This window comes from Copadichromis virginalis, linkage group LG11 (genome assembly GCF_057382275.1).
Source record: "Copadichromis virginalis isolate Kocher_CV1m ecotype Utaka linkage group LG11, C_Virginalis_male_GT1.1, whole genome shotgun sequence".
Lineage (NCBI taxonomy): Eukaryota > Metazoa > Chordata > Actinopteri > Cichliformes > Cichlidae > Copadichromis > Copadichromis virginalis.
The window spans coordinates 4310123-4335794 of NC_140628.1; the positions used below are offsets into that span (position 1 = coordinate 4310123).

General features: G+C 43.4%; 1 protein-coding gene across 3 annotated transcripts in view; it reads right to left on the reverse strand.

Moving 5' to 3' along the window:
- cdk14 (cyclin dependent kinase 14) overlaps positions 1-25672 on the reverse strand; it is a 240744-nt gene that overhangs the window by 85034 nt on the left and 130038 nt on the right. For all 3 annotated transcript variants that reach the window (XM_085472876.1, XM_085472878.1, XM_085472877.1), the window contains 2 exons: positions 20631-20751; positions 13839-13932 (listed from right to left, as the gene is read on the reverse strand). In XM_085472876.1, the coding sequence (XP_085329002.1) occupies positions 13839-13932; positions 20631-20751 (215 nt within the window). The remainder of the gene's footprint in view (positions 1-13838; positions 13933-20630; positions 20752-25672) is intronic.

The following is a 25672-nucleotide window of genomic DNA, read 5'->3' on the forward strand; positions in this document are numbered from 1 at the left end:
AGCCCCAAAAATGCAAACATGCAAACATGCCTGCTCCTGTTCTGTACGGCTCGGTAGACGCCCAAGAACTGCAACGCTACACCTGCACTTTGAATGCATCACAAGAATGACAAGGAAAATGGACGTGTTAAAGGTGTAGTCATGTGACTCATTCCAAATGTATGTATTAACCTGCCTATCAGATTAATCCATCTTCTTCTGCTTATCCGGGGCCGGGTCGCAGAGCAGCAGCCTAAGCAGAGAAGCCCAGACCTCCCTCTCCTCAGCCACCTCCTCCAGCTTGTCCGGGGGAACACCAAGGCATTCCCAGGCCAGCCGAGAGATATAATCTCTCCAGGGTGTCCTGGGTCTGCCCCGGGGCCTCCTCCTGGTGGGACATGCCAGGAAAACCGCGCCCAGGAGGCATCCTTGTCAGATACCTGAACAACCTCAGCTGGCTCCTTTCGATGTGGAGCAGTAGCGGCTCTACTCTGAGCCCCTCCCAGATGGCTGAACTTCTCACCCTATCTCTAAGGGAGAGGCCAGCCACCCTTCGGAGGAAGCTCATTTCTGCCGCTTGTATCCACAATCTCGTTCTTTCGTCACTACCCACAGCTCGTGGCCATAGGTGAGGGCAGGGACGTAGCTCGATGGGTAAATTGAGAGCTTCGTTTTCACACTCAGCTCTCGTCACCACAACAGAGCGGTACAGCGTCTGCATCACTGCAGCTGCAGCACCAATCTCCTGCTCCCTTCTCCCGTCACTCGTCCCATCAACTGACTCCTATCAGATTAAATTGCTCATAAAATGAAAGCTACTATGTGCAAAATTTTCATGGCTAGATGTCAGCAGATCAACGTCAAACGAGTTCTGTTTCTTACCCCTCCCAATTCACACAATGCTAGCTATAGTCAGCCAAGAGAGATTAAAAAAAATGTAATTTAGACTGTGCCCCATAACGGCCAACGGCATGTTTCTAACAATATCTGGCCTGGATCCAGATCCATCCTGGAGCTTTTCCCTGTCTATGAGCGACTGTCAGTCTCAGCTGCCCAGTGAGAAGCTCACACCTTTACTTACGCTGGAGGAGCCTGTAAGGCTTTGTGAAAGAGTCCAATATGAGTCAGTGAGACAAAGAAGGTCACTTCTCATATCACAGCAAAGCCTGTAATAGACACAATGTCCATTTCATGCTTTGCCAAAGCGTGAAAAGGACGTGCATGCAGAAGTTGTTGCACTAATCTGCAGTAACAGCAGAGGAGATTTCTTAATTGCTCAAATTAAATATACTATACTATTAAATCTACTATCTCCCCCTGCTGGTGATGTCATTTCTGAATGCAGTAATGCAGTTTCTGCATACGTGTCCATTTCACGTTTTAGAGAGACAAAGCGTGAAATGGACGTTTAGGCACGTTTAGCTGTGATACTGGTTTGCACTTCTGACTGGTGACAGCGAAGTACTGAGCTGTCAGTAAGCGCTGCTATTTTAGTTGCTGTTGGCTACTGTTAGCCACTGTTAGCTTTTATTAGCTGCTGCTTGCTAGTGGATATAACTTTGTTGGACTTTGAGGCTTATGTGATTTTTAATGTTTATTGTTTATTAGAGAAAAAGTGTTTTTTTCGACAGCTGAGCCTAACATTAGCTGGGATAATAACCAGCTGTTGTTGTTTAGCCTGATGGGTGTCAGCTGTTTGGAGATGAAATGCATGGTCAGCTGACAAGAAGCAACTGAGACAATACTGAGAATGAATAAGCATGTTTATGTAAGTTTTCATGTGTTGAGCCCTGACCTCAGCTCAGGAGATGAAGCTTGAGACATTTTATTAAGACACTGTCGTCTCTTTCATTTGCATTTTTGTTTCTTTGGTGAAGGGGACCCCTTCTCAGATGAAAAAAACATAGGTATAAGGCTTCATATGTGGAGTCTGATTCTGTGCAGACATGAATTTAAACGTCCCTCCATGCCATGCAAATGCCTTCAAATTCTCTTCTCCTCTGCCGTTGGCATTCTGCATGGCTGGCTAGAGACGGACCACAAATCCCATTAGTCAGAAAGGAGATCTCTTTCCCAACCAATGTTTTCAAATATGGTGGGGAACATGGCAGCGTCCACGAACCCAAACTACTCGTATGTATTTTTAATAGATTAGTTATACGCTTATGAGAATCAATCATATGAGCATCACTTTGTTGGAATGGAAAACGAGCTTCTAACATGTGATTAGTGCTGTTGAACGGGGTTTTTAACCAGCAGGCTTTTCAGAGATAAGTCATTAAACATACCCCAAAGCCACTGATGTTGAAAATTACCATAGAACCCCATTCCAGCCAAGTCAAGTCATTCCTGTTATCCATCTTTCCATCTAAAGCAAAACCAAATTTGGCTCTTTTTAGACTGAATACTTGTGTTCCTTAACCCCAGATTAATGCTAGAGTTCAGACCTCAGCACATCTGGTGAGTGAAAAGCAAGCTTACTGATCTGTCACATTATCAAGGGAAATATTTTTCCTTCTTTAGTGAAATACAAATCTACTCCATCTACGTTATAAATAATCTGCCTTCTTCTTTAACAAATGTTGACGAAGTTTAGCTCAAACTCAAAGATCCTAAAATAACAGCAGCACACATCACTCAACTTTTGCTTTCCCACTCAGAAGCAACTAACCCGCTGATGGTTTGGTTAAGGAGAAAACCCCAGGTCAACCCGTGACATCACGTTGCATTCAGTGTGCCGACTCCACTCCTGGCAGGGTGCCTCTCAAACAGTGATGGAAGCTGACCTTTCTTCTGCCTGTCTTCAAACAACATGGCCTTTAAGATGCTTCTGACTCCGCATAATTCATTGAGGGTGCCCTTCACATGAGTCTCTGAGGCTGTGCGTGAAACTCTGACCTGTCTGACAGGCTGGCAGCGAACGCACAGAGCTGCAGAGCAGAGCCAGCAGGATGGATGGAAATGTCAATGCTGACTCTGACAGGTGAGCTAATGCTGTGATCCACATACTGCCTCGCCAAGCCGCATACCTGCACATTTTCATATTCACCTGTCTTTTACCGCCTGCTGACAGTTGAACACACATGAATCCAAAATAGCAAATGTGATTTGGATAAGAAATGGCGAGCACTCTCTAGCCAGTGGAATATATTCGCTTTGCATTTCAAATGAAGGTTTGTTTAAATAAAACAAAAGACGTTCAGGCTTGTTTTATAGGAACCCCTGTTTAAATATCTATGTGCTTGTTGTCATACTACGTGGTTGAAATGGCTTTTATAAGACTATAGAGCTTGTGGCCCTGACCTTTTGTCCATTACTATGATACTGAAAGGGGAAACACACTGGATTTAGACAGGAAGATGGCGCCAGTGTGTTCGGCAGGCCGTCTCCACTGCTCTCTGCTGCTTCTTACCTTTCTGCTAATATGCTATTCAGGTGGCTCTGCATTGCTAACTTATGACCGGCTTACTCTTAAGTCTCTGGCCACCCTATAGTTACGGGTCATACTTCCATGGATCGGACCCGTGGTGGAATTTAGGAGATACCACTCTGCCGCGGACGGATCACCTCTCAGGAACGTACCGCCGATCTCCGCTTCCTCCGCACAGGAGACGCTACAGGAAAAGGGTAAACGGAGTGGTGTCCGTGTCCGCATTAAGGCTTATCTAAAGGCACGGTATGTGGCTGGCTTCGACGTCGATGTGGATGCTCTCCGCCTTCCCCCGACTTTCTGGGAGCACTTTACCTTTAGATTGTTTAGGCATCGATGGATTCGCCATGCTGAGCTGCAGGCCCGCCCTGCCGCCCCAGTGGTTTACTCGCCGGCTCGATGTTGGATTAAGCCTCCTAAAGGCGGCGTGTGCTATGGCAATCTATGCCGCCCGAGACGTGCTTCCGACTGCGACTTCGACTCGGATGGCGGTATTAAATGTTAGGTTGCTGACGAGTAAGACTTATTGTGAGCGATTTTTTTACTGCTACAGGACTGGATTTACTATTCATGACGGAAACTTGGATTCGTCCCGATGAGTCTCACCCAGACCTTCGGGCAGGGGTGGAGGACTGGCAGTGGTCTTTAGGAATAAATTCTGAGTACGGCACATGCCTTCCCCTATGTTCCCTAGCTTTGAAGCTCAGCTGCTGGAACTTGCTGGTCCCCCCTTGACTCTCTGTGTTGTGATTTACTGTCCCCCGAAATATAATAAGACTTTCATTAACGACTTTGGTGACTTTTTAGCATCTCTTTACCTAAATTATGATCGTGTTCTTATCACTGGCGATTTTAACATTCACATTTGTTGTAAAGATGATGTGTTTGCCAAGGATTTTCTAGCCTTAGTTGACTCTTTTAATCTTATCCAGTGGGTTAATGCACCTACCCACCTTAAAGGACATACCCTTGATTAGATTTTTTCTTATGGACTGGACATTTGTATCAGGGACATCAGCAACATTGGAATCTCCGATCATTTCCCAGTCATCTTTGATGCTGAGTTATGCAAATTGGACCAGAGCTTTGAGGGTCCTTGACGTCTTGTGCGCATAATCAATCCTGGGACTGTGGCTGAATTTTCGGCTGCTTTCTCTGAATCTGTTCTCCCTGACATTGATCGTTCTACACCCTCTTCAGTTGATGATTTTGCTAACTCCTTTCTCTCTACCTGCTCCTCTTTACTGGACGTTGTGGCCCCTATGAAAGTAAAATGGCCTAGAAGCTGCTCTCAGCCGTGGCTAAATGACTCTTTACATGCTTTACGACGCGTTTGCCGCCAAGCTGAGAGACGGTGGAAAAAAGATAGGCTCCAGGTGTCTTTTGATACCCTTCGCAGGACCCGCCTGGAGTTTCAGAAATCTGCTAAGTTGGCTAAAGCGGCTTTTCTGTCGGGTGTCATTGCGGATAACAGTCACAACCCACGTATTTTATTTAAGACTTTTAACTCATTGTCCAATCCTTGTCCTGAAACGCCTAGATTGGCTTCCTTAGCCCTTTGTGAATTTTTTTTTAACTCATTTTACAGGCAGAATCTCTAAGAGTCTGACACCCCCCTGTGATGAGTCAGGCCCCAGCTTTACGATGCTCTACTAACCTCAATCAGTTTGATCCAGTTTCGCTCCCTACTCTTAAGGGCATAACTGATCACCTAAAAAACTCAAACGCTGCTCATGACATCCTTCCATCTTGCATTATTAAAGATGGGTTTAACATTATCGGGCCCTGTATTTTATCATTAATTAACCTGTCACTGTTATAAACACACTGTAGTGCAACCTATACTCAAAAAGAGCTCCCTTGATCAGAATGACCTCGCTAACTTTGGACCCATTTCCAAACTCCCGTTTCTGTCTAAAATCCTAGAGAAGATTGTTCATTCCCAACTTCAAACTTATTTGGTTGCAAATAATATCGGGGAAATTTTCAGTCGGGGTTTAAGCCACGCCATAGCATGGAAACTGCATTACTGAGAGTCTTTAATGATCTTCTCTCAATTGCTGACTCAGGGCGCCCTGTGGTGTTCATTTTGCTTGATTTGTCCTCTGCTTTTGATTTGGTGGACCATAATGTCCTTTTAATGAGGCTTGAGGATGTGGTGGGCATCACGGGCAGTGCCCTTAGCTGGTTTAAATCCTCTCTCTCAGAAAGGTCCTTTTCTGTCACCATGGGTACCTACGCCTCCTCCATTGCCCCTGTCACCTCTGGTGTCCCCCAGGGGTCTGTGCTGGGTCCCATGCTGTTCTCTTTATACTTGTTACCCTTGGGCCGAATCTTTGATAAATACAACTTTTCTTTTCACTTTTATGCGGATGACATTCAAATCTATTTTGAACTAGCTGAGGATGTCACGTCGTCGTTGCAACACTTCTTTGATTGTATGGATGAAGTTAAAATCTGGCTACTGAGCAATTCTCTCATTTTAAATGATAAGAAGACAGAAACTGTAATCTTTGATACTCCCTCCTCTCGGGCTGAACTAATTGGTATTTTTGGGCCCTTTGCTGACTCCCTTTCTGACACTGTGAGGAACCTGGGTGTTGTCTTGGATAGTTCCTTCAAGTTGGACAAACATGTGTCCTCCGTAGTTAAATCGAGTTTCAATCAACTACGTCTAATCTCTAAGGCCAAGCCCTACTTACCACATAAAGACCTGGAGAAACTTATCCATGCCTTTGTTACATCAAGATTAGATTACTGTAATTCCCTTTACATTGGTCTCCATTCTGCCCTTGTTCACAAACTGCAGCTCGTTCAAAATGCGGCTGCGCGTCTCTTAACTGGAACTGGCAGGTTTGAGTCTATTACTCCAGTTCTTTCCGACCTGCACTGGCTCCCTATTAAATTTCATATTGATTTTAAAATCTTATTGCTCACTTTTAAAATCATAAATAACACCGCGCCCAGCTATCTTACGGATCTCCTCAGCTGTTATACCCCTGGGAGAGCGCTTAGATCAGGCCAAATGCTCCTGGTGCGACCTAGATCTCGGCTCAAGACCAGACGTGACCGCGCATTCGCCGCTGTCGCACCTTACCTCTGGAATAACCTCCCTCTAGCTATTCGGGCGTCTGATTCAATTCAATCTTTTAAATCTCGATTAAAAACTTTCCCGCCTCCTAGAGCTCGCATTTTTAGTGTACTGTAAGTTATCTTTTTCACTTTATTAATGTTTATAATGTTTTAACCTTCAGCCTTTCAAGTTGTGCCTACTACGCCTGGTGTATTATTGGTTAGCTATGTCACCCGCCTGTTAGTATATTTTATTTGTATTTTGTGTTTTGTATTATATTTATTATTGCTCTTAACTCGTTCTGTGAAGCACTTTGGCACACCTGTGGGTTTTTTAATGTGCTATATAAATAAAATTGTATTGTATTGTATTAATGATAACATCAATACTAAAGTGACTGTGGAAGAAAAAAGAGCTACAGGAAAAGTAATCCTGGTGGTGACAACTGTTTGCAGTACTGCATAAATGTTAAGGCAAATGCCACAAAACCATTAAGTGTAAGATGACAGTTAAAAAACTGAACAAACAGCTGAAATAGTTATAAACTGCTGAAATTGTCTGACAAAAGTAACAAATAATAACTTTTAAAAAACTTGTAATGGATACAAACCATAGATAATTGTGCGATAATTGCAGCTGAAGATCTAGAGCAGTGTTTCCCAATCTTTTGGAGCTACAGCACATATTTCCCATCAGAAAAATCACACGGCACACCACCAAACAAAAAAGGTGCAGCAGAATTGGCTCGGTTTGTCCCCAGTGTACCTTATTTGCTTTATCTGACCATTATTCATGCTCAGGCCTTCATCTGGGTTGGAATTTTCTCCAGGACCAGGTCAGACTGACTACTTTTTCTTGTCAAACATTTATCCATTATGTAATTATTTTCTTTGTCTTTTTCTGTTTTATCGGCAGTTGGCAACCAATTGAATTAAAGCAGGTAGTTGTACTGCCCTCTAGTGGAAGAGAATGTACTTGTTCTGCCCGTTACTCACACCGGTGGCTTGGAGTACTAATCAGGTGGAACCAGATAATCTTCCACGGCACACCTTTGTGCGGCGCACAGGTGTGTCACTAAAGTTTAACATGCATTAGCATTGCAGCATCCAATTCCTGTCACGCCACTGGGAAAAAGTGTTAAATGATTTCAAATATTTTAAACAGGATCCAGTTTAAAACAGACTGCAATGAATTAATTTAATATCATTGTAAGCACAAATACTTAATTACTGTACTCAAGTAGAATTTACTGATATCTATACTTTACTTTTTTCTGACAACTTTTTACTTCCTATAATTTAACACAAGTATCTGTACTTTCTACTCCTTACATTGTCAAAACAGGCATTGCACATGAGTTGTGGTCACAGTATAAAACAATAAATATCAATAAACACACAGCCTGTTTGTGTGCAGTTTGTCGCAGTGTGTCTGCTAGCAGTCTAGTTGCTGCGTTTCGCAGGGACAGCAAAGAGTGAGCGCGAACTAGTCAGAGCTGGAGAAAGATGGCAGACAGCATGTATTATTATTATATATTATTATTATTATGTATTAGAGACAATTTAGTGGAGCTCTCAGAACAAAGTGTTGAGTTGTGATTCTTCTCCCCATGCTGAGCGGCTGACACTGATCTTCAGTTTCCCACCTGCTGAAACTCATTTTAGCCCCTGACTCGAATCATGTTCAGTGTGGGCGCACATCCTCTACAGCGTTATCAAAGAAAGCTACGCTAATGTCTTTCACTGCTTTTGTCCTACATAACAAATTGAAGCTGAGTGGATGCTGAGAGCTGGAAAAACATTTCTATTCACACGTACTAACATTACTTTATTAAACAGCACACGGGTCCGTTCTGGTAGAAATGTCCTCAAAAGAGCTGCTTGCTACCTTCTTACTTTCAGTACATTTTAGTGTTCTTCTGCATTTTTGTTTGAGTAAAATAGTTACTCTTTCTTTTAATAGTAATAGAGTATTTTAAACACAAATATCTGTGATTCTACTTAATGTTTGCACTTAAATCAACAACAACAACAGATACTTAAATCAGTAAGCAATGCCAGTACGGTCTTAATAGTAATAGTAATTAAGTCTCTAGAACAAAACTGTGTGAAAAAAAACATTTTAACAACAGTTTGAAGTCCTTTTTGTCTAAATGATAATCACATGATCGCCCCATCTGTGCTGTGTATCGCATCGTTTGCACATAACACTAACCAGGACGTGGGACTCTGTCCTCGAGGACAGACAAAGATCTACAGAGAAGAACTGATAAACTTTCTCTCTCTCTCCATTTGTTCAATTACTGCTGCCCCACAGCTTTTAAGGCTCGGTGCTACTGGACAGAACAGCAGGTACACTTTCAGATGACAGTGACAGCCTGAGCCATAGAACTACCACCTGTGCTGTTACAGGTGACCTTTTTACTGGATAGCTTGTGTTTTGGGTTTATCTCTTTTATGTACACATGCAACCGTGTCGGCTCACATAAGTTACTTGGTGGATTTCCATGATGGTGGCAGAAACTAAAGGAAACAAAGAATGACCAGAGTGGAAAGTCTCTGTAGGGAAGCAACGAGCAGCTGAGCCTCATCATCAGTGTGGCCAGCAGCGATCCCACTGTTGGGCCTCTTTGAGTCTGAGAGACGAGCGGGGATCACTGAGGGCCGGCACCTCTTACAGAAGCCCCACTGATCCCTTCTAGCATAAAAGACAATCAATAAGACGTGTTTTTCTTCATCTTGTTCTTCTGTTTGCGTTTTAAGAAACCCCCCTGCCTGCAGGGCTTTGTTCACCTTTCCTCATCCCTTCATCCCAAAGCCATTCGTTCTCAGATGTGCATCTTTAGCCTTTCCCGGTTAAATCTGTTCCATACTCTCATCTCAATCATTTTATACATTAATTATTCAGGCCCTTTCAGCCTATGAATATGAATCCATTATGTCTGCCCTGCTACACTCTGCTTCAATTAAGAGACTGGGGATGAAATTATATGGAGGGATCACCAGATTAAAGGATTCATGAGACTTCACATCACTTTAAAATATTTATGCCAGCCATCCAATTGATAGATAATCATAGATGTAATTACTTACAGCTATATGATTATATATGTGTCAAACATCATATAGGATGTTTACAAAACAAGGTTCATATTGACAACCATGTTTGTCAATCATTGTCTCATATTGTCTCATATTGTCTCATATTGTCTCACTCATGTGACTGAATACAACTGGAACATGGAACCACTCAAATCAGTGGCTATGGAAGAGCCAGCCATAAGAAATTAGCCAGTGACTGGCAGGTGCACTCTACAGTCTGTCTGCCATGATTGTCTTCCCGTGGACGCTACTGCTGGAACAGCCCGTTCTCACTCCTGAGGCGTAACATCCTGACGATTTGTCACGTCCTGTGGCAAAAGGAACGTGAAAGGCGACCTTTGGCATTCTTAAGCTGCGTGCCGGGTTGTGGGTGAAATACAGTAGCACAAATACACTGGTACAAACAAGAGGCCACACATTACTCCAGTTTTGGCTTCTCTTCAGTGGTTGCCAGTAAATTTTAGGGTTCATTTTAAAATTTTAGTTGTAACTTTTAGAGCTCTGCACGGTGAAGCTCCCCAGTATATGTCTGACCTGTTGAAACCTCATGCTTCATCCCGAGCACTTAGGTCGTCAGGTCAGAGGTTACTGTTGGTCCCACGTGGGGATCGGGCTTTTCAGGCCCCTAGGCCGTGGAACTCCCTGCTGTTGTCTTTACTTCATTGACTGCTTTAAAAAGCAGCTGAAGACATTTTTATACAAATGAACTTTTAATCATATTTTTACTGTTTCATATTATTTTCTTTGTATTTCTGGTTTTATTGTGAAGCACTTGTGCTATATAAATAAATTTTTATTTACTTCAGAATGACGGTCCCGCAGTAAAACACGTTCCAGCCATGTATTCCAGGCCATATTTTTCAGTGGTGCGACTAAAAAAAAATATTTGGTTGCACCTGTGCGACCAACTGTTCGGGTAGCGGAAAAAAAAAATCTGCAACCTTCCCTGTGGTCAACAACAGACACATTATGCCCCTATCGTGGACTAAACCAATCAGAGATAGTCAGGGGCGGGACCTCTCTGATTGGCCGTGGTCCAGTTGAAAGTGCAGGTGGAAGTGGGAGGTGAGTAGCTTGAATAAAGCGATATCAATTCATTAAACCCTGAATCGACTTTTAAACATAACTGTGTTTTGCCAGAAACGCCAGATTCTCAGATTAAAGCTCACAAAACCATTTCAACAACAACCAAACAGCAGATGAGAGCAGGTACACGGACTCCACACAAAGACGTAAACACAGAGGACCGACGCTTTGTCTTTCTCGGCTTCCTCACCCGACGGCCCGCAGACGGACACGCTGTCGGAGCTCAGCGATCCTGATGCGTCCGGTCCGCGCTGTGTTTACGTCTTTTTGCGCTGATTCTGAGCTGCAGGTTTTGTCTCTCCAGCCAAAATCCACCGAGCCAGCAGCAAAAGAAGCAGCAAACTGCGCTTCACATCTGATCAATGTCGTCATGAATTTTGCTGTTTTGCTTCCACGACTATTAAAATCACACTCCATGCACAGCTAGCTCTCTCTCTCTCTGTACTTCAAGAACAGTTTCCGTCTCCAATCTCTGTTTTCTGTATTATTCATTGGCTTATTACCCACCAGTCTACCGTTGTTTACAGGCTGTGGCTGCTGTCTTTTTCTTTTCTTTTTCACTTAAATGACCTCGGACAAGAAAGCCTATTTTTTCTGTTGTTCAATACTGAAGAAATTTAAACTTTATATGCAGAACATTGTAGAATATTTTTAGGGTTTTCTGCTATAAAAAGCCAGACCAGGAAAATCTCCTTCATGTTTTTCTGTTTTATTCTCAGTTACTTTCACACAAAGGCATCTGCTGTGATGTTCACAATTCTGATGAAGTCAGTGCTGATAAATGATCAGAGTTATAATATTTCTGACTGTCTGAGGCTAAGTTGAATCGAATCGGGACTTTAAAAACCGGAATCGAATGGATTGTAGAAATCAGTGATGATACCCAGCCCTGGTGAGCAGCCTAGGCACGACAGAGTGGATGTAGCTGTAATAGGAAAAGAACTATTGCTAACTTTTCTGTTAAGGCCTGATCCTTCTGAAATTCATAGCCAGTGCTCTGACACGGTGTCATCAATCTTTGAATGCTGAAAAAGCACAGTGTATCCAGAAAAACACTTTATATTATATCAATTATTAGAAAATTTGTGTGCGCCTAACTTTTGTGCCGGTACGCCCATGGCAAAAAGTTAGTCTAGAGCCCTGCCTAACCTTAACCAGCACTTTAATGACGTGAAACAGTGTTTTACAAAAACATTTGAGGAAGATGAATGAACATGTGTGGATTGATTCCAAACAGTTCTCATGTTTCCTCATTTTTCCGATCTCGTCATTTAGGAACGTGTTGGGCGCCTGGAAGCATGACATGTTGACGATTTGTCACCTAGTGTAAAATATTACGCCTCGGGAGTGTGTTGGCTGGAAATATTACATATACACAAATCTGTTCTCAAACCTGTCAAATGTAGGCAGGCAGGACGCGTCCACATCAGCATCAGCGCTGGTAGATGCAACTCTTGCAGCCCGGTCGTTTGAAACTGGGCCACAAGAGTTGAGGCCCGGGTGTGAAATTGATGGTTTTCAGGGTTTTTTATCTTTTTTTTTAATATTGTTATTTTTTTTATCGTTTTTATCGTTAACTCGCTTTCCCTGCGTCCTGCGTGCTATCCAGCTGGAGGAAGTCCAGTTTAAAATGCACCCTAGCCATAGATGGACACACCTGGTCAGCACTGTGGGTCGTGCAAAGTTCTATGAGACAATATTTCAGTATTACTGTAACTTTAAACCAGTACTCAGTGTTTAGAAAGCAAAGAATGGTCCATTTATTCATGCAATTAGCTAATCATGGCGTGAAAATGCTTGCAGATACAGGCTACTTATTGCCAGTAACAGAAATGTGACGCTACAGTGGGCACAGACTCGCCACTACCAAATGAAAGGTGTAGTTTGGTCTGATGAGTCTACATTTCTGCTGAAGCAGCAGATGGTAGACTCACAATTTGGCGCCAAAAGCATGAATCCAAGGGGCCAACGTGTCTTCGTCAACAGTCCAAGCCTCTCCTGGCGGTGTAATGGTGTGGGAAATGTTTGCTTGGCACACTGGTGGGCCATTAATAGCAGAAACCAAGGTGTGAGCAACACTACGGACTGTGTGTAGCTGTCTGTGGACGTGGTTTAGCATCTTTTAATGCTGCCTTTCAGCAGGATAACACATCGTGTCACAAAGCAAAAGTTATCTGCTCTCACTGTCTCCTCTGTCACCATTATGGACCCAGCACAGCGCCTCTGACATGCACTAGAATAAGAGAGCACTAGCATGACTGTGGCTCTACAGGAACAGTGTAATCATGTCAGCATGAAGCAGAATCTGAAAAGAAGACGCCAACATTTTCTAAATGTGAGGGTCTGTTGACACAGGGCTGCATGGTCTGTTAAGGCTGCTGCAACTACAGCAGCACTGCACCATGTATGATATCCATGTATGATACTGGAGACCTGACAGACTGTTCACTTTCAGCCATGCATGTGTGTGTTGTCACTTTGTATACATAGATTACACAGTTTGTCTGAATAAGTGTAACGCCGGAGAAAGTGCTGAAAAGGACAGAAGCACACTGTTTCTGTCCCGTGAGGCCACAGCTCTGGTCATTCATGTTTGTCAGAAGCTGTTTCTTGTCCTGCTCCCAGGCTCAGTATTCCTCAGTTTATAATAAACTGCAGTGAAAGCCCGTGCATGTTGATTGGTACAAAAAAAGAGATTCTTAGAACCCAAGAACCCCATCTGTCACTAACACAGCTGAGGACCCTCAAATCAACTTAAATGGACAAAACATACGTAGCAACTTTCCTTTCTATAACACACATCAGTCCTTTAGTCCAAAAATGAACCTTTCAGCAACGCGTACACCAACATATATACAGGGGGAAAAGACACCAAAGCCCCATCTAGCTTATCAAGCATGGTGTAGGAGTCATCATTGTTTGGGGTCACTTTGCTAACTCAGGCTTACAGTTATTGAGTAACCAACTAGTTCACTCACGAGTTCATACAAAATAATAATAATTTATTATATATGTTCAGGGCTATGATCCATGCAGTGACTGCAAAAAAAGTGCATCCACAGTAGATCGGATGAAAATCAAAGATTGGTCGTGTCACGGTTCTGACCGTAGCCCTGAGCTGCAGTGGCCTGAGAAGAGCTATTCCAAATTCACTTTAGCAGTCACTCACCAGGAATATCCTCTCCAGCTGGTCTTGGATGTCCTTCATCCCAGGAAATGCAGCCACTCCTTGGATCATCTCAATGAAAATGCAGCCCACTCCCCTGGAGGAGAAAATAACACTAATTATAAATCCTGTATTTCTTCTCAATGTCCTTAAGCCTTTCACAGGTGCCGCCTAAAATAAAAACACATTGGAATAAAGCATCACTGGAAAATGTTGTATTTGACCGGTCCGTCCTTTGTTCACATCTAATTACAGTCTGCAAAACACTAACTGTTTAATCACCCCAACAAGCCTCACAGTGAAAGTCATTCTGAGGCTGTATTGATTTCTTTTCTTCCAGAGGGCTGTTAGACTGTGAATGTAGGTTGGAAATCTTAAAATATCAAGACCACTTCAGTATGGAGGGAGAACGGCCAAGGTGCGTGTGTGTGAGTGTGTGTGTGTGAGTGTGTGAGAGTGTGTGTGTCTGTGCTGTCGATGCTCATTTGTCAAAGAGCTATTTTTCTGACAGATTCGCTTCGTGGCTCAGTGCACACTCCTTCTCAATGCAAGGAGAGAGAGATTACCTGAAATTCATCCCTCAAAAACTTCTCCATTCCTTCCATTTTACGGAATGAAAATGCTTCATCTCCATGACAGAGCTATAACCTCAGCATCCAGTATTTCTGCTGGAGCGTAGAGAACTATTCTGCTGCCTGAGGTGCATATGTGATACGGGCAAAGGTCAGCTTAAAGAAAAAAGAATAACACAAAACAATTTTCATCTGTGTAGTTATACCTTCCTCTCAGTTTGATTCATTCCTGTCATTTTGTCTGAAATTGGATGATGTTGTCAACAAAGGCCTGACAGGTTATTAGCTCTAAAGTTCTGGCAAAGTTACTGACCCTCCAGCTAGAAATGATGTCTCCATTCTTCACACAGGTAACAGGAAATAGGCTGCTAAGGAAAATGTGATTCGATCACGTTATTTATTGGTTTTATTGAGGAAACGCTGTCAAGGTACAAAAATGCTAATAATGAATGCATACAAGTCAAGAACAACAACACTGAGCCCTGTGAGTATCAGGACCTTCATCAGGGATAGTCTTTAAGGATATACATAAAACCTGTTGTGACAATATCAGCTTTGTGCACTTTGCTAAATAATGCCCACTATTAGAAACTGAAGCCCACTCTTACCAGTTCTCAATGTAAACCTGCATAATGTTTCCTTTAGCCTTCTAAATCAGGTTTGTGTCTGTCACGCCATCAGGAGTTTGTAATATTTTTCACCCTGGAGCTGGAAGACCAGTAACGTATTTCTCAACCATAAGGTGCACCAGATTTTAAGGCGCATTAAGGTAAACAAAACAGTCAGATAAGTCACATTTTACTCAACTCATTCTTCTTGCTTCCTCCACTTCTGTACCATTGATTCATTAATGCTGGATTCTATCACAGCTGCTCTATTCCCATGTTGTTGCAGTATATGAATGACTAACCTCGTATTGTGGATGGATTATCTCAGTTGTTCTCCTGACTGAAGTTTGGTCCGTTTACAGCATCCTGCCATGCGATTGCATTTGTCTCTAACCATGAGGAACCTTCACGTTAACTTTTATTGAGTGGAAAAGTGTTAGTGTTCGTCCTCCAGCTTCACTGTTTATGTTATGCTAACATAGCTGTGTCGCTAGCGATCACGTAGCACATCCTTATATAGCAGCTAGCCCAACTTCAGTAACCCTACAAACGTCACTGCTGTTTAGTTTTCTGTCTTCATTTATGTTGGAAGTGATAGCAGAGCTGTACGTTTTCAGAGGTCTCTCAGTCAGAACATGCTATAGCTGTGTCCCAAAACGTCGGCTGCATCCTCCGGAGGCCGCATTTGAAGGCCGATTACGTCACAGCCAGGCGACAAAGGCTGTTCCAATGCATCGACTCCTTCAAATGCGGCCGACAAATGCGTCCTTCATTTCCCCGAATTTGAAGGATGGCTCGGGTGTGTCCTTCTTGGCACACCATATCCCAGAATTCATAGCGCAGCCCAGTTTCCAACAATGGAGGCCGCTACTAAGTTTTAATATTACTCTTATTAATCTTCCTGGGTCACAAAATAAACTTTTAACATATTTTCAGGCGAGAAAGTAGCTGCGTAAACTTCAAATATCTGCTTGGTTATCAAGACATCGTATATTTGCAAAAGTGCGCTGACGTTTTGGAGACGTCTGTTATCCACCAGCTCGATAGCTAGCCGGGGGGTACAACGGTCACTCGACCCGGCGAGAGCAGCAGACTCCCGGCTTCATCGTTTTCAGACCCCCGCAACTCCACCGAGACAGCAGTGATGCTAATCTGAAGGCTAGACCGTCCCATTTCACAGCCTCGCAGTAGACTGTGAAGGCTGAGTCCTCCGAAGGATGCAGCCTACGTTTTGGGACACAGCTTAGATCATGCTTAGGTGGAAACCAGCGAGCTAACCTCCTGCTAACTTCTAACTCCGTTCAATTTAATAAATTCTGTTTTCATGGATGCCTGGATGTTAAACTTCATAGTTACACCCGATAAAGCAGCAACGTTGATAATTTTATTAAAGATTAAAGAATTTAAACAGTTTTTATCTCTCAGTGATGGCGCAGTGTTCGTTTGACTTTGGGACCTGAGCCGACGGAGTTTAGGACCCAGATTACTCCGCGAGGCTCCATAATGCTCCGATAATCCATCAAGCGCTGCGGCTTCATAGTTTACCAAAGTCGTACCAAAACATTTTTGACAGATTTTTGAGCACCATGTACCACATAAAATCGGTTCGAGGTCAGTAAGCACAACCAGAATTCATGCATAAGGCGCACTGCCGATCTTTGAGAAGATTAAAGGATTTTAAGTGCACCTTATAGTGCGGAAGATACGGTACAGTCATTTCCTTTCACAGTTTTTTATGTAGAACAAGTGGTGCAGGCATGCAACTGACTCTTTATACAAAGTGTAACACTGCCTTTATGCTATAAATATCTACATAAGGTAAGATACACTTTTATTAGTCCCACAGGTGGGAAATGTGCTTGGTCACAGCAGAAAGTGGACAGTACAAATTAAGAGCAGCAAAAATGAAGAAAAATACATACATGCGTTTACACGTATGTGTATGTCGAAACACGGCGCCTCCCTCTTCTTGATTCTGTTTCCGTATTTATTTTCGTCTGACTATGAGTCTGCAGTGTGGTGTTTTATCACTGCTGTTACTGTAATTAGACAGTGTTAGAGGTGCTGTGACTGGAGCTGTAGTTAAATCAGTCACTGGAGTGGACTGCACCCTTTGAGTTATAGTACACAGTGAATTAGCCTCAGTAAATATTGGGCTCTTTATTCAAAGACAGTAAATCAACAGATATGCCTGAGAGGTGATTCATGATGTGACGGGAAAGCAGACAAACAAATACGTCAAGCATCGCACTGCAAGACACATTTCCACAGCCTGGATTTTGGGTTGGATGGACTTCATTGATCCTGAGGTAGAATTTCATTTCATTTCAAGTACATTCATGACAAACATTAGCTGGTTTAGATTTAAAACAACAGCTAGGCTTCTGTAATATATTTCAATATTCAATAGTACACACTCACACACCCACACTCATATATATTAGCTATGTCACTAAATATAAATTAGAACAAATCGTCATCTTTAACTGCGATGGTTCTGGTATGATATAAAGGAGGCGCCCTCAGAGTGAAATGAATAACGGTGACTGAGCTCGTTCAATTCGGCCCTCGCCTGTTTTTGTGATTTTAAATAGACATTTTCAGGAGTAACTTGTCATTGGTAACGGCCCATAACCTTGAAGAACTGTCTCTGGCTGACCAGTTTTCATATGCAGTCAGTGTTGACATCAAAATTATTATTTTTTTCATCCACCATCATGTGCAAGTCCTTCAAATGGCCTGTGGGCACAGCTATTTCTTTGATTAAAGTAGGTGCTGTAATAGGAGAGTTTCAGTAAAAGTGAAAAGAAATCTTTTTGTCACAGAGTCAGTGAGGCACAAGTACAAGTCCTCGCACAGTCTCCTCCTTCAGGCCCACCTCATGGCCCTGAAGGAGGCCCACAGCCACCTGCTGAGATGCAAACCTGGCTATGAACCCTGGATCATAAAATATAGAGCCAAAGCCCAACGTGTGTTAGAATGTGGGGCTACATACAGCTCATGAGAAATCAGCAAAGCTAAGCACAGCCTTATTATCCTCTAGGTCGGGTAACATCGAGGTGACAGGAAGGGCCAGGAAGCTCACTATGCAGCCTACTCACATGCTGCAGCATGCCTGTAAAGTTACTGAAAGTAAATGTCTTTTAATAATATACACCCTGTTTATATCCTGATACAAGCAAAAAATGATTTAATGTAAAAGGTTGTGTGAGAAGTTTCTTTTTTATTTTTAACAAAAGCCAAAGATCTCTGATCACGCTGTTTACCTGTACTGTGCTGCTAAGCCTTCTGGCATGAAACTGCACAGAAAAAAGTCACCTCTAACAGATCCATCACTCTGACATTTGTCTCGAACAAACATACTGTGCTGCACTTGCATCCTGCTTTTAAGTTCAGAGACTTTCTGAAGCCTCTGTTCTCTGTCTAACACTCAAAATTCTCTCTCTCTGGACACTTGGTACAAGCACGGGCCAGTCACACATTCATTTGTTTGTGTTGCACTTTGTTAGCTAGCAGGTGCTGTGGAAATGCAACTGGCTCTTTGGCTTGACATGTGCACAGGGTGCACGTCTCTATCCACAACTACATCTACAAGTTTATTAAGGCCATAAAGTATTTTGCAGCCTGAGTGGAAATTGTGAAAGCAAGTTGCAATTAAGCATGCTCCTTTGCATCATAGCCTCAAACTCTTTCACAGCTAATTAGGAAAGCACAGGGGACTACAATCATTTAACACACTGGGAACTGGAGCCTTGGCCAAACACATGTCACTGCAAACGATGATGAGCTTACTTATCAAGAAGACTCTGTATCTGAAATGTTCAGGTGGAAACATTGGAAACATTCCAGGATATTAAACTATAGTGTATCAATACTTTGCTTTACTTTCAAACACTGGAAGATTTCTGTGTTTTTTAAGATAAACGGATAAACAAACATCACGAGCAGCCTTGTCCTCTCAGATGGAGCTGGCTTGTAGTGCACCATGAGATAACTAAACCACGGTCACAGTTGACTGATCCATTCGTCGACTCTGATTGACAGGTCCATGCGTGTGTGTGTGTGTGTGTGTGTGTGTGTGTGTGTGTGTGTGTGTGTGTGTGTGTGTGTGTGTGAAAGAGAGACAGAGAGAACTGCTGCTCTGTGAAGTGCTTAGGAGCTAAGGAAGGTAACAATAGAGCCATTCCTCGCCCGCTCTTCATCACATCCTCACTCCTCACAGCCTCTCAGCTACAGCAACTCATGATGGATGCTTCTTCTGGCAGGAAGACAGATCTGGACAACCTTCAAGGAGTGGTTCTTCACGGATGACTGCTTTCTAAGTGACCGGAGGTGAGTGTATGCGAGCGTGGCACAGAGTGAGTCTCATTGGAATAGAAGACCCAGTGGATTTGCCCACCTTCAAACGCCCTTGAAACTGACACACTAGCGCGCTATCTTTCGGACCCCTACACTCTGGCTGCTCTTTAATTGGACGCTGCAAAACAGGGTTCTTGGGATTTCCCTGCTGACTGTGTGTCCAGACAGAGGGGGTCACCGTGGCTCACCTAAGACCAGGTCCACAATGGGACAGCCTACAGCTCTCTTATTCCTCACATTCCAACATGCAACATGCTTTTTCACCCCTAAAACCGAGTGCAGACATTATGTACAGAAATGTTGTCATATTCCTCAAAAATAACCCATTAAAATAACATTAATGATGCTAAGCTGACTTATACTTGCTGGTAACTCTGAGAAGCAGTTGGGCTTTTGTGAGAGTAGGTGTTATAATCTAGGGCATAAGTAAAAGTAAAACAAAGCCTTTTCCCTAAAGAAAAAATGCAAATGTCAACTGTACATTGAAGGGCCTGTATCATCTGAGTTTTTTCAAAGCAGCAGTCTCTGGGGCTGAAAAACGAAGCCAAATGTGTCATCAGCAACAAAATAAAGACGTTTACAGTCTGGCCCAAAATGGTTCTGCTCATTACAACGATAGAAAAAGTCGATTTAAATGAAAGAAGAATAACTGGACTTGGTTCTTGAAACCACAGCAACCATTGATGCAAGTTTATGTCAGTTTTGCATTTGATTCATATTTCACATCCAAAAGGACGGACGTCTTTAAAAAGTAACTGACAAATTACAAACTGGTAGCTACCATCAAACGTGCTGACATTCTGTACCTTAGTTAAACAAGGCAGTTCAAACCATCTTTAACAAAGACTGAAGAGAAAGTCGAGAAAAAAAACTGCTGCAGAAAATATTTCAGCCCTGCTACAGTTTTTCTCACTGTGGGATAGCGAGTCTGCTCAGGCTCGAGACATGAAGAGTTCGATTATTACATTTCAGTTGCTTCATTCACATCTGCAGCAGTTCTGTCAGTGTATAAAGTAAATGTGTGTGTCTCACCAGCAACTGATCCAAACTGGGAGTGTGGATGCTGGGGAGTCATGAAAACAAAACTGCACTGAAGGGAGCATGGCCTCGGGTTAGGATAAGCCACCAGTAAGAGTGTTTTAATTGGTTTTTGTCTGCTTCATGAATTGGGTTCCCTGATCTATATCTTGAAGGTTTCTATGTGAATAAATCACGGATAAATTACACACACGGGGTTAGATGTTAGGAGTACCCACCACATGTCCAGGCAGGTGGAGTAGTCTGTGGATCCCAGCAGGACATCTGGAGGCCGGTACCACAGGGTCACCACCTCGTTGGAGTAGGTATGGCTGGGGACCGACTTGGCCCTGGCCAGGCCTGGGGGGGAAGCAACAAAACAAGTCAGTCTGAGAAAGCATTATCATTGAGTGACCTTCAGCAAAACAAAGCATACAGCTGGAGCCAGCAGTCACACTCCCTGCAGCTGCTGACATGTGTTATACAGACAGGAAGATATAGAGTTTGCAATAAAAGTCAAGATTTCAAGGTCCTGTGTGGAGAAAGATCGTCATCAAACCAACTTAAACAAGAGAAGTAAGAAAATGAAAGATTAGAGAATGAGTTTTCAACATGTGACCATAGGACAACAATTTGGTAAACAGGAAGTAATAAGAGGAATTTTACACCACCAGTAGTACGTTGGACCTGAATGTGCAGATGAATATCACTACATTAATTACAAGCAGTGGCTTTTTTTCATTCCTTGATGGACTTACTGGTCCACAGTCAAACAGGACACCGTGCCCCATCCAAATGAAACAACTGCTCAGGAACTTGACAAAGAGCTTCCAAACCCTCAAAGTCCAAGTCAAGATTGATATAGGACACTGATCAGGATGCACCAGACGTCCAATCGATCACTAAAGCGCCGTCACAAAACCCACATTTTTTACCAACAAATGTTGAGGCAATATTTTAGAGAGAAGAACTTAATTGTAGATCATTAATGTTTAATGTTTCCCTAATGAAGATCTTGAAGGCTGAAACATTGCCTCATTAAAATCTTGTGAGCTTCCAATTCCCTTTGCTTCCTGTAGACTCACTGAAGCCATCATACAAACAGCTCCTCTTGTCAGACCTGTCTCTACTCTGACTTCTGTACATTCAGCTGTGACAAACCCCAGATTGCCTTTTCAAATAGAAATTATGATGGACGACCTTTGACGTTTCACCAAGAAACATGAATATCAGTCATATGAACTCTTTTGTCCTGTGAATCACACATGATCGTGTACGTTTGGCACCAGGCTATGGTTAAACATGAAAAGTACTACATTTTAAAAAAGGGGATTTAGGAATAGATGCGCAAGCTTCTCCAGTTTAGGTCAAAGGTCCCTTTCTAACATTTATCTATGCAGCGACACAAACCCAGTCCTCACATGGCGGCTAATGCTAGAGTGCAGATGCAGTGAGCTTTAATGAGGCTGATGGCATTACCTCTTTGTCTCATCCCAAGTGGTCTGAGAGCTTAATTAAAGCATTTAGCTTAGTAAAATAAAGGACTTCCTGCCCTGCTGTTAGTCCCCTGTGTGTGGGAGGAAGCGGGGCAGAGGGGCGAGTAAATGAGAGCAGGAAGGGGGGTATTTAACATTTCCTTGTGTCAGAACACCCACAGGAGAAAGGAGTTTCAGCTGACATTCATCGTGGCCAAGCTCTATAATTTCCACACACTGATCTAACACAGGATAGACAGCATCGGGCTGCTCACACTGAGAGGCTATCATATCCACTGCAGGAATCCTGCGTATGTGTGTACGTGGGGGGCGGCGGCGTGGAGGCGTGAATCGAGATAATATCTACTCATCGTAAGAGAAGGTGCAGTAGTAGGAGGATGACCTGTTTGTAACGCGGAGCAGGAACAAAAGAAAACCCAACTGTTTGGTTTCCTACAGTTCCCAGCATGCCTGTCATCAATCTGAAACAAAACAACATGGGGTAAACCCGGTGCTGGTTCTGTATGGGTTAAGTAATGCAGCTGCAGCTGTACAGAAGCTTTGTCAGCATTATTGGGAAACTTTGATCTGTGACAGCTGTTTTCTTGCAGGGCACCTTCTGTTCTTATAGATTAATGAAGCTATCACAAAACTGCAGTTCTTCTCATGGCCACCTGAGGCTGGCTACAGACATGAGTGGACTGTTTAAATGCCCAACTTTACAAACAAACATGTTTCAAGCCTGGCTGGCGTCTGATGGTCAGATATGCTGCTTTGCCTGTGTTTCACCTCCCACTGTGTGACCTCGTCTGGGAGGCACTGGGTAGCTCTGGGTATGGGAGTAGTGTAGCTGAATGGTGTAGTGATAACACTACTGTCTTTGGCCTGACCAGACTATGCATCCAGTCAGGGTCTCCAGGCTAGCCTATACTAACCACATACCAACGGGAAGCAGGCAACTGGAACATGGAGTGAGTTTAAATCAGGTAGAAGTCTTTTTCAATCGTGTAGGAGGAGGTGAGCGACTTTTCCCTGATGTCTTGCGGGTGAGAAAGTTGCGTTAACCAAACCCCTCTCTGTGTGGATTGTGCAGCGAGACGTGGAATGGCAGCAAAGCATCGCTAAGCACCAGAGAAACGACCTCCTGCAGATGAGCAAACATGCCACGTATCGCCTTCCACTATCCACATAGCGATTATATGTCGCTGTGCTGTCTGGAGCTGCTCTTTGCTTGAATCAGGACAGGATTCAACACCTCGATTCACCATCATTAGTTTGTTTTCACACAAATGATTTTATTCTAGCTCCCCCACGGACTCGCACACTGATTTTCAGCTTTGCAACATCATCACGACTCAAGCGCAATGATCAATTAGGCAGAATACACCAAATAAACTTAATTCAATCCCAGCAACGAGATTGTGTAATGAGCAAGATCCTAATCAGCTGTTCCTCCTCCGTCTCACTTCTCACTAACAGAATTCGGTGCAGTTTTCCACCCACAGACACTTTGGAGGCGACCAGAATGTTGCATCACTTGCTCACTCACTTGCATGGGCAATAATTCAATAGTGATTTTTACAATGTTAACAGCCTCACAGTCATGCATGTGTCTGCAGATACATTTTAGTTCTCTTGATCGTGACCACAGTGTATATGAAGAATCTTCCTTTGTGACAGAGCGATATCCCACAATCTAAAGCAGTTCGGTTGCTGTTTTCGGACTGTTCTGACATCTTGAGCAACACCTGACCTTCCCCTTTAAAACCCCATGAATCTCATTGCAGTGGAGCACTTCAGAGCCCTGACCTGGGATATCAAACACACATACGCACATGGACCTTCAGCCACCTTCATCTTCAGTCATGCCACAGCTGACCTGCTAGCCTGTCCAGGCGGTGACCTGGATGAAGGTCAGCGGTGAATTATACATCACTATCTCACACAACACTAGGGGTCATCAAACATATGGTAGAAGAGCTGGGCTGGAAACTGGGAGAGAAAACAGAATAAACAAGCAAGCCAGGGAAGGATTAAAATAGTCTCTGTCCCCGGGGGGTAATCAGCCCACTGTTTCACCTTTTGAAGTTCACTTGAATTTTAAAGGCGGTTTGTAGCTTCCGCCTGCTTCTCCTCCTCCAACTCCTTTAAAATTCAGCAGATTAAAAGATTTACGACATGCTGCCAGCAGCTACTTCAAATACTGGCAGAGATAATTCCACTGAGGAAAAGACAAACACAGCAAAATGCAGCGTTTGTTGCTAATTTAAATGTAGACATCCTGCCGTCAGACTGCAGACACACATATAACACAGGTCTACTCAATGAATGTTTAACCTACTCTGAACCCATTCATATAAAGCTGTCATCCTGCTTCTCATCACAAGCAGAGCCTCCTCTCTCCCGTGTAGTTGTAATGCAGTGCGCACAGTCGTTTGAACAGAGGCCTGCAGTTTGTCCTGTGTCCACTTCAAGCTTGGCTCCGTGTTAAAATGCCCAACTTCCACCATGGAGTTCTGATCCTGAGCATCCTGATATCTGTCTGCTAAACTTCAGAGTCACTGACCTGCATGTCGCAAATTTGTTACTGTTGGTGGAGACTTTTGAAACACTTTTAAAGGAATTATCTGACAGATACTATGATCTTCCGTTTCTGCGTGTTGTATATTTGCAGCAAGCTACCGAACTGTGCGGTCTGAGCAAACCCTCATTGGTTAAGATTTTGGTAGGATAATGGGAACGAGGTGCCAGGATTTACTGAATAGAATAGAATAAAATGCCTTTATTGTCACTATACAGATGTACAATGAGATACAGAGCATCTCCTGCTCAGTGCACATATCTAGACATCAGTTCTGCAGCACTTTGAAGCACTATTGAAACATGTGCAAACACACATGGAAGTACAATATATAAAGGCAATAGTTGGTGAGAGTACCTTTAACATAGCATGAACTCTTTTAGACAAGCTTTCTTGGAATTTCTTTAAGTAGTCTTCAGGAATACGTCTCCAGGACACACTTCTTCAACAAGGTTGCGGTTCAGGCTCTGGGAAGCTCGATCGAATGATAGAATTGCATTGTGTCCTTTTTTATCCAGGTATCCTTTTGCTGCACTGATCGTGTGTTTGGGATCATTGAAGTTGTCAAACACTTTCCAGATGGTATATCAAAGAGCATTAAAATCTGATGGTGCTTTTTAATGATCATAGTTCCATCAATTTTGACAAGACTACCAACACCACTGGTTGAACTGCAGCCTTAAACCATGGCACACACTCTGTCATGGTCCGTGGTCCTGTGTGTGGAATGTGTGATGCGCGGGTAGCCACACCCCCAGGCTGGGCCATCACCGGCACACCTGCTCTCCATCGGGGTGATTACCTGAAGAGCTACTTAACCCACCGCTGACGGATGCTCCACGCCAGTCTGTTAATCACCTCTCTGTGATAACTAGACTCCTGCGAAAGCGTTGCATTCATATCTTGTTGGAGCTGTGTTAAATCTGCCTACTTGTGTCTAGGTTTCGATCCGGCGTTCAGCGTCTGCCACCTGCCTGTCCTCCTGCTCAATTGGATCACCCGGTACATCATCTGGCCCATCCACTACCTCCACGGATTTCCTTCTCACGGACTTCCCTCCCGAGCTCCCACGGTCCCGCTCTAATCGTAAGCCAACTGGTCTAACTCAATTTTAATGTGTTTCCTCCGCTTCCCGGCTCCCTAGTAATCTTCTCCCCTTTCTGTTGCAGCCTCCCACGGTCCCGATTCCGGCTTCCTCGCGTCATTGTTTCCCCGGGTTTTTTAG